The sequence below is a fragment of the Lolium perenne genome, chromosome 5, assembly GCF_019359855.2.
Source record: "Lolium perenne isolate Kyuss_39 chromosome 5, Kyuss_2.0, whole genome shotgun sequence".
In the NCBI taxonomy this organism is placed as follows: Eukaryota; Viridiplantae; Streptophyta; class Magnoliopsida; order Poales; family Poaceae; genus Lolium; species Lolium perenne.
This window is the reverse complement of record NC_067248.2, coordinates 169222671-169231710: the sequence shown is the minus strand read 5'-3', so window position 1 is coordinate 169231710 and position 9040 is coordinate 169222671. Positions and strand designations below refer to the sequence as shown.

At 47.6% G+C, this 9040-nt stretch overlaps 1 protein-coding gene across 2 annotated transcripts; it reads left to right on the top strand.

The window, feature by feature from the left end:
• The first annotated feature begins 2996 nt into the window (after positions 1 to 2996).
• Positions 2997 to 6302, top strand: LOC127300578 (uncharacterized). 2 transcript variants are annotated; one of them, XM_051330708.2, is made up of 7 exons: positions 2997 to 3219; positions 4436 to 4532; positions 4610 to 4933; positions 5022 to 5110; positions 5273 to 5479; positions 5695 to 5751; positions 5817 to 6302. In XM_051330708.2, exons 1-7 carry the CDS (start codon positions 3127 to 3129, stop codon positions 5892 to 5894), a joined length of 945 nt encoding a protein of 314 aa, XP_051186668.1. In that variant the 5' UTR covers positions 2997 to 3126; the 3' UTR covers positions 5895 to 6302. The 2 variants fall into 2 exon arrangements, with proteins under 2 accessions (XP_051186668.1, XP_051186669.1); XM_051330709.2 differs by having other exon boundaries at positions 2998 to 3219; positions 4628 to 4933.
• The last annotated feature ends 2738 nt before the right edge of the window (positions 6303 to 9040 follow it).

Here is a 9040-nt window from a genome sequence, read left to right as displayed (position 1 = left end):
CCTTGCGGTTTTTTTTTGCTTTTCTTCATCGGTCCATGTCTTTGCATCAGAATTTCCATATCATTCGAGCGCTTCATCCAAATCAGAAATTTGGGCGAGAATCGCCCTCATCTTCGCTTGCCCTAGTAAAAACTTTGTGGTGTAGTCCACCTGCAGATCAAATCCTAGATTGAAATACGAGCTCTGATACCCTTGCTATAAACATGATAAGAAAATAATGAAGAACAAACAAGAACACATGTAGGAGATACAAGATTTTAACGTAGAAAAACCTCTTCAATAGAGACAGAAAAAACTACGAGTGCCAGCCAGCAAAACTTCACTATATCCGGAATGTATGCAAACATCGTGGGTTATCTTATAAAACAATTAACTCTACCCGATAGCTTACAAGATGTATAAATAGGAGGATCCGTACTGCGGGGGCCTTTACCCCCTCCCCAGGTGTCCGTGTGGGGCATCTTATGGGCTAACGCCTCCACTTGAGTTCAGCCCAAACCTCCCAATGACTACCATGATAGGTTGTGTTGTGGCCGATGCACAATGACCTAGGGCAGAGTTTGTGGAGCGGTAGCGTCGCTGCAAGAGAGAAAGTAGGGCTGATTGTTTTCTTTTTGAGATTTAAAATCACAATAATTAGATCCAAACTTATGTTATTTTTGTGCCTCTCAAAATATAAAACATTTTGAATTGATATTTGGTATATTTATGGGATACATCAATTGCTACTTTTAAAATTTTGTTTCACGATTTTTCTGAAACATGTAAATATAATTCTTGAATTTTTTAATATTCAGGGAGCACTAGAGCATCTCCACCGGCGGCCCCGATTGCGGCTCCGATAGCGTTTTGGGGGCCGGCAGCGAAAATGAGATCACACCGGTGCGCCCCAAACGGCGCTGGCGCTTTTTCGAGCCCAATAGAAGCTTCGGCAACCCTGTGCCGGCCCCTTGGCGAAGGGCGCGAATCAGGCGCGCCGGCGCCTCGCGGAACGACGATTTTCGCAGGTGGGGGCGCCTTGTCAGCGAGAGGACGCGGCGGTTCGCATCAGAAACGACGTGAAGAGGTTGGTCGTCGGCGTTAATGGCCTCCCGCGGAAACCCAAGCAGCGATGGCGGCGACTGGCCACGCGACGTCCACCTACCTTACCCACACACCTTCAATGCGCGTCCGCCGCCTCCCTTAAAACCCTAGCGGCGTGCACTTCTCTCTGTTCCCCGCCTTCCAACCCTAGCCACCGCCGTCTAACCGCCGCACAAACCTCCCACGCACCCTGCCGATGATGGCGCACAACGACGAGGCCGACGGCACCGGCGGCGGCGTTCTCCGCTTGTTGCAGCTCAACCTCGACGAGGCCGACGTACTGTACTGGCACCGCATCCCCGTGCCAGTACAGTAAAACTGCCGCACGGCTGGCACGTCTCCAACGGTAGCTTCGCCGTGCCACTATCGCCACCGCCAGGACCACAGACGTGGGCCCTCGCCAGGGAACGGCGGAGCCTGATGACGCCAGAGGAGAGGAACTTGTCGGACAACGCGGTTGATAGCCCGACCTAGGCACCTCTTTTCGAAGACGAGCGCGCCGTTGAGCTCGCACGAGTGACCGAATGCTCGCGTGGCCGCTTCAACACCGTCAGCCGCCATGCTTGGTGGTACGGCCGCGACGTCGACACAATCCTTCGCTAGTACGGCTTCCGCTAGCGCGTCCGCGGCGACAGGCAACGGGACCCGTTGTACTTCCTGCAGGCGACGTGCATGGCGCCGGGCCGCCGGCGACGCCGACTCTGCAGAGGGCGCCGGAAAGGACCGTGGCGTCCGGAAGCTCGCGCACCAGATTGTCGCCTGCCGTTGCTCGCACGTGCTTGGCCGCGCCCGCGTCTCCTTCCGGAGGCATCATCATCCGCGACGAGGCGAGGCGCGCGTCCTCTCCTCCGGCCCGTCGGACGACGGGGTCGGGCCGCCGCCCACGCGTCAAGGAGGAGGACACCGCGGCCTCGCCACCACTTCTGCCGGTGAAGAAGAAATGGTGGGAGAAGGAGGCGGAGGCGCAGGCGGCCCTCCGTGGTGACGACGACGACGTGAAGGAATTCCCCGGCCTAAAGTTCATGGTCAGCCGCTCCGTCGATGAGGACTACCGGCATATTATGCTGGACCCACTGCGGGCGGTGGTGTGGTCCGCCAGGGACCACAGCGCCAACTTTCTCGACCTCGCGGGACCATCGGAGCTACCGACGCCAAAGGAGGAGAAGGCCGGCGAGAAGGAGGCCAAGGAGGATGATAGCTGGTCCTTCGGGGCATCCAACAACGACATCGATGACCTGGACTTCAGCGTCTTCGACTCCCAGGGCTGCTAGATATTTTTTTTTAGTTTTTTAGTTTAAATTAGCATTAAATTTGTACAAATTTCGTTCGAACTTCGTATGAATATCGTTTTCAAAAATTTGGTTTTAACTTTCAAAATCTATCGTTGCCTCCGGTTTGGGAGCGCCGGTGTGGAAGCAGCATCCCCAAATAGAGGATGCTCTACCGGCGCCCCCCATACGGCAGTACCGGCGCCCCTATCGGCGCCTATTTAGGAGCCGCCGGTGGAGATGCTCTTATAGTTGACCCTAAACAACATAGACAAAAGTTGATACTAATTTCCCCTATATACCGCCAATCTCGATCAGATTAAGACGTATCATAAAAAGACGTCAAAGAAAAACTGATGTACCGTAAAGAGAAGAGCTAGTATAGTTTCTTTGAAAAATAAAGAGAAGAGCTAGGAGAATATAGGTGACTCACTTTCATTTCCGGGAATGGTAAGATCAGGCGACGGGGACAAGCCCATCCTTGCATGCCTACCCTTATACGGAAGGGAGGGTGCTTCCTGGAAATTTCTCGCGACCGAACCCCGGCCGGCCGTCTGCAGCGGAGCAGTTTCCCCACTCGAGAAGATTGCTGCTGTAGGAGAAAAAATGCTACGGTGCGTATCTGCGTACTACTAATATGATGCATCCCAACCCCAAGGAAGCACTGCCACAGCGCCCGCTCCACCACAGCACACCAGCAGCACACCCAGGAAGACATCGCGTTTTCAAAGCTGCTTCGTTTACTTGACATCGCGCGACGACGGCAGCACGCGGAATGGAGGGATGGGCATGGAGCTTTCCGGCCGGCGAGCAAGTGTTCTCCGATCCTCTCGACAGCTGCTCATCATCGTCTGTTCTTCCCACCCAGGTAATTGCGATCCTCTCCTTTCTCATCTCTCAAGAAATCAATTTCCGTGGAGAAGATGTCTGCTTTCTCTCTTGTTTCTCTTCTTTGCTTTCTTTTTTTACATCTTCAGTAATGAACCCGGAAGCACCCTGCTTTGGCGGATCACCTGGGCTTGCTATTGCTCCTTTCCGATTCCATTCTCCTGAATCAGATGTAGGAGAGGATTCTGGGTTCAGCAGATCGGATCGTTCAGCATTATCACCTACTTCAAAATCATCACTTGCAGAGTTCCCTAATCCGGCCTTGCTTTTTTTTTGTACATCCATTGGTTCCCAGGCTTGCTTTGGACCTGCATTCTTCGTACCAAATTCAGATGAGGAGTTGCACCCTCTAGCAGTAATCTTCTCCCTAGATTGCAGTGAATGCCACCAATGTCCCAGACCCAGAGTCATCTTGCCGGTCTTCAGACCAATGTTTATTGGCCTCTTCTTGGAGGGAGGCCCTTCTGAAATTTCAGTCTTCTTCTTGATTATGATAACTCGCATATGAGAGACATTGCAATCCCTGGGAACACAATCTGCTACCTGCTGTCCTGCGTCGCCTATTGCTTTGTTCATCAGTCTCGGTGCATACGGATTGATCAGCCAGGAGAGAAATGTTCTGCACCGGCTACATTTATGTTCCTCTGCGCCAACTGAGCATATCCGGTGATTGACGGTTACCTCGTGTTATCGAGTTGTTTAGCTGTTTTTCTTTTCTTATCTCTTCCATATTTTTCAATCTTTCTTTAAAAAACTGTTTTTTTCTCTTCTATTCTTTAAGAATTCTATATACCCACAGCCATCATACTGGACATGACGTGGCATCCACTTGTACAGTTTGTCGTGCATGAGAAAATTCGATTCTTTCATTAAGACAGGGATAGGGTAAAGAGTGGAATTGATTTACACGCACTAAACAAATCCAGATGTAAAATTAGCCCTTTTTGCGCATGATTCTTGAGTTATCTGGAAGAAGAGCATAAACAAAACGAAATGTTCAATACAAAAACAGTGAAGCATGTCCACTGATTTCTCCATCTTTCAGTTTAACTGGCTCTGGTGTTTGTCTAGCATGGTTCAAAACTTCAAATATGATCCGATATCTTTCGATCTTCTCAGAAATGACTTTGTTATGGAACTCGCAGTGATCTCAGCAAAATCCTAGTACTAAATCAACTTTTTTTTTTTGATAGCAGACGGAATTTGAGGTTTATTCAGCATGTGAGTATTTGGAAACCCCGCAATTAATGGAAGAACCCCAAGATGAGAGTCATCTGCCTGAATTGTTGGGAAGTACGATGTTTAATTACTTTTGTCCATTCCAAACATTGTAACACAAGCAACCAAATTTATTGATGGTTTTGAATTAGAAACCAATTCCCTTGCAGTTGCATCCAGTCCTACTAGTGATCATGGAGTGACAATACGAACATGCACATATGTGCCGCCGGAGATCCAGGTGAGGGAGAGCAGGAGCCCTATGCTGTACACTGTGCTGCCAGAGGAGGAGGAGGCTTTTGTCACTAATGTCCTTGGCCATGAAAGAGGCGGCAAGGAGGAGGATGAAGAGGAGGAGAGGAGAGAGGGAGAAGGATCAACGTGCCCGCTGCCTTGTCCCCGGAGAAGGAGGTCCGCGCTCACCACCTCACCGAGGGATGACGGGAGCCTCACCTCCTCCATAGTAGATCTACTAGGTATGAATTTTGAAGGTGCTAATAGTTATGTTAAATATATCACTTGTTATACACTAAAGTAATTAAATACATATGTTATGTGCTTTAGATCACAGACCAAATAGAGGCAGTGGCGCGAGAGGACCAAGGAAGAGAGGAACATGGAAGAGCGGAACATGGTTTCATAACCATTTTTTGGTAAGAATACGTCTATTATCGGGTAGAAGTTCAACAAAGTATTGTGTTTGCAATGAGTTCTTTTCATATGTATATAGTGCTCTGTATTGTGCACCCTTTGAGCTCAAATTATTTATCTGTCATCCAAAACAAGCTTTGTAACTATTTTTGTTGTTTCAACAGAACGCACCATGTTTTGGGGGCTTGTGTTCTGCAAGTAAAGGCAAGAAACGTGGACTCAGACAAAACAACAAACACTGGACACCTGAAGAGGTGAAGTTATTAGTGAATGGTGTATCTGAACTTGGGGTTGGCCACTGGACAGAGTTGAAGGATCAATGGTTTTCAGATTCAGATTCAGGTCCAGTTCGAACGGCGGTGCATCTTAAGGTATAGTAAGTTTGTGATATATTGCATCCCAAACCAAAAGCATTCTTAGATGTTGCTTGACTTGAGCTGCAACCCCTAATCTTTCTCTGTTCATCTTCTACTTATCTACATTTTTTGATAGCAAAAAAGTTAAAATTTACGTTTGGTTAATTTCATGTTACCATTGTCCTAGGTCCTCAACTGATACCAATCCATCATTTTGTTTAATTCTTCAGGATAAGTGGAGAAACCTAGTGAAATCCTACGTGTTCAAGCCTACCTCCAAAAAGAAGGTGATATTTCATAAATTTTTGAACTCTTTCCGGAGCACCACTGATTTTCATTTCTTAAATTTCAGGGAAGAATTTTGCATCTTGATAAGGAACTTATTAACAAGATCAAGATCGTAGCAGCTAAGTACCCTTATCCAAAATGAAGGTGCACCAGGTTAAAAAAAAAATGAAGCTGCACTTTTGCATAATACAAGAACTATTGTTTAGGACTTCTCGTATAGCAGTAACTCAGCAACAAGAGTTCTTCGTTTTTGAATATAGTACAGAAGAGCTTAGGTAATGCGATGTTGGTGTGTACATAGTAGATTGGACCATATGGAGGGAGCAGCTTGTATCTCCTACAAAACTGCCTTGTAAAGTATTATTTTATTAATGTACTGGAGGGAGATTCCTGCTCCACTTTTATAGTCCAGTGTTAAGTTAACATTCCAAGACAAGAAATGGATCCCCATTTGTGTCAACATGTTTTTAGCGGTGCCTACCTACACATCCTATGTATGTTAGTCTTCTGTATAATGAACAACTGGCAATCTATTCCTACATTACTTTCATCTGGAGTTAAGGATCTCATACTATTTTACTATACAGATCTTATGAAAATAATACAGGCTTGATTTGGTGATCCTGTGAAGTATTTTTTATCATCAATATTGCAACTCATTTACTCATTGAAGGAGATCATGTAGTTTTTTTCTCGGTGAGACCTCAAATGTCACTGTCTATTACGTTATACTAGTTGTCGTGCTGTGCTTACTGCATATGCATTTGTTTGAGCTGTTAACATACTTAGAGGTTATGAGAGTGAATTTTAGATTTTAATTTCTCAGGGTATTCAGTTTTTGCCGGTGTTTGATTAATGGTACTGAATTTTTTGTTTGAGTAATAATTTATATCTCAAATGCTAGATGTGGAAAACTAATGCCAAAAATGAAATCATGAATGGACACTGCAAATAATCAACAAAGTGGAGTCGCAGAGCTAAAATCAGAGAGGTGGAACAGTAGAGATTCAGTTGTGCTCCTCAATCTGTCACGGGGTTTTAGTTTCCCTTTGTTTATAAATCCGAAGTACCAATTTGAAGATCCGAGGCGTAAATATTATCTTGCTAATGCATAGTTCCGTCTTTTCATAATCCGTGAAACCTTCTCATGCCAATCAATTAAATCATTCTCAAATGTGCTAGTAGCATTTCCAGTTAGCTCTGCCATGCTTCAAGGCATCATTCTCCTGTTATGTGCAGCCACTCTTTACTTTTCTGTGAGTTGATGAACTCAGAGGAGCTTGCTTGTAGATAGATTGGTTTAGATTTTCTTACCAATCTTTGTATTCTAGTAGAGAATAGCAGCTTGATACAGTAGTACTGTTACAGAAATATGTCAATGAACTGTGAACATTAGAATATCGGGGCTCATACGGTTAAACTCAAGTAAAATCAGAACGTGTTACATCTGATCTTCTGAATCCTACTGTAAGAGCATCTCCACCGGCGCGCCTAAATAGTCGCTGGCAGAGGCGCCGACACTGCCGTATGGGGGGCGCCGACACTGCATCCTCTATTTGGAGGTGTTGTTCCCACACCGACGGCCCCCAAACCTGTGGCCCCGATAGATGATTTGAATTAAAATCTCAAATAAAAGCCAACAAATTCAAATAAAGAAACGTTCCACAAACTAATACATAATTGGGAACATGGTTTACATGATGATTTTCCACAAACTAATACATAGTTTGAACCATGGTTGACACAAATAAAAAATATTGCAAAATAACGAAACCTAACTAGTGTTGGCGGTTTCGTGTGTTCGCTGCCATGAAAGAACACTCTCAGGCACTCCGAGTCACCCAAACTGGAAAATCCAGCTGGTGACGATGCCCCTGTTGGTTCTTTCTATAAAGAACATTCAAAAACATGCGTGCCTATTTTCGCTACGAAGAAACAACACTCACTCGTCCTCCTCGGCGCTGTCGCCGTGGTAGTGCAGGCGGCAGCACGTCTCGTCGAACACCTTGACGCTCATGTCGGCCTCACCAAGGTAGGAGAACGTGAGCACCAAGCTGGCTTCGAGGTGGTGGTAGCGCGCGAACTTCTCCCAGTTGATGTGGAGGTACATCTTGCCGCGCGCGTCGCGGATCACGTCCACAATCCACCGGCAGCAGCCGCGGGCAGCCTCCCGCAAATGCAGAGAGGCCGGCTCATTGCCGGCGACGAAGTCGGCGAACTTGTCTGGCAGCCTCTGGATGCTGATTGGGTCTCCCTTGAGGACGACGACGAACTCGAACAACACTTGTCGCTCCACCTCCTGCAGGTCCGACAATGAAGACGACGGCGTTGCAGGCAACAACGAGCATGCAGCTCTGCCGCCGGCCACGACCACGACCACGGCCGCGACCTCGGCCTCGACCAGCCATGTCGTTGTCTCTTCAGATGGTGGCGGCTAGGACTGGGGAGAGAGGCACTAGGATTTGGTGGGAGGGACGATGCGAGAGCGCCCTTTTAATAGGCCGGAGGGAGGCAGGGGAGCGTTGGTGCTCATTAACGCCGGCACAGAGAGCTAGGCGCGACAGGACGGTTCGCTGCGCGTCTGCGGAAACTGCACCGCCGCTGCGCACCAATAACTCCCGTTGTGAGGTAGGCGACGGTTAGGTTAAAATTAAATGTGCCGCTGATGCGTCGGCCCCGCCACTCTGCGCTGGCGTCGACTTTTGGGATGTGTGGCTGATAGGCGGCTCCCACGCCCAAAATTTTCCGCCTCGCGAGACGCCGGCGCGCCCGATTCACGCGCTTGGCCAAGGGGCCGGCACAGGGTTGCCGGTGCTTTTATTGGGCTCGGGAAAGCGCCGACGCTATTTGGGGCGCGCCGGTGTGAGCCCATTTTCGCTCCCGCCCCTAAATCGCTATCAAGGCTGCTATGGACGCGTCGGTGCAGATGCTCTAAGTAGGTTATTAAATAGATGCTACACTTCACTGTAGGTTATCAAATTGAACAATTCTTATCTAGTAAGTATGTTTTCTGGTTATCCCTTTGCCCTCTTAGGTGTAGGAGAACGGTCAACTAGTCCTGTCTTCTGATGACACTAGTGTTCTAAATTTCCAGAAATAGCTGTGTTTTAAAGCATACGGTGTGAAAAAAAAAATGACGCATCACATGAGTTTTTTCATGTTAATAACTGAGATCAACTAAGAGCATCTCCACCGGACAGCCCGGTAGCTTCCTTTATATGGTTTTGGGGCCTAACCATATTTTTGGGCTCACACCAGCGCGGCCAATAAAATCGTCGGCATGCCCTT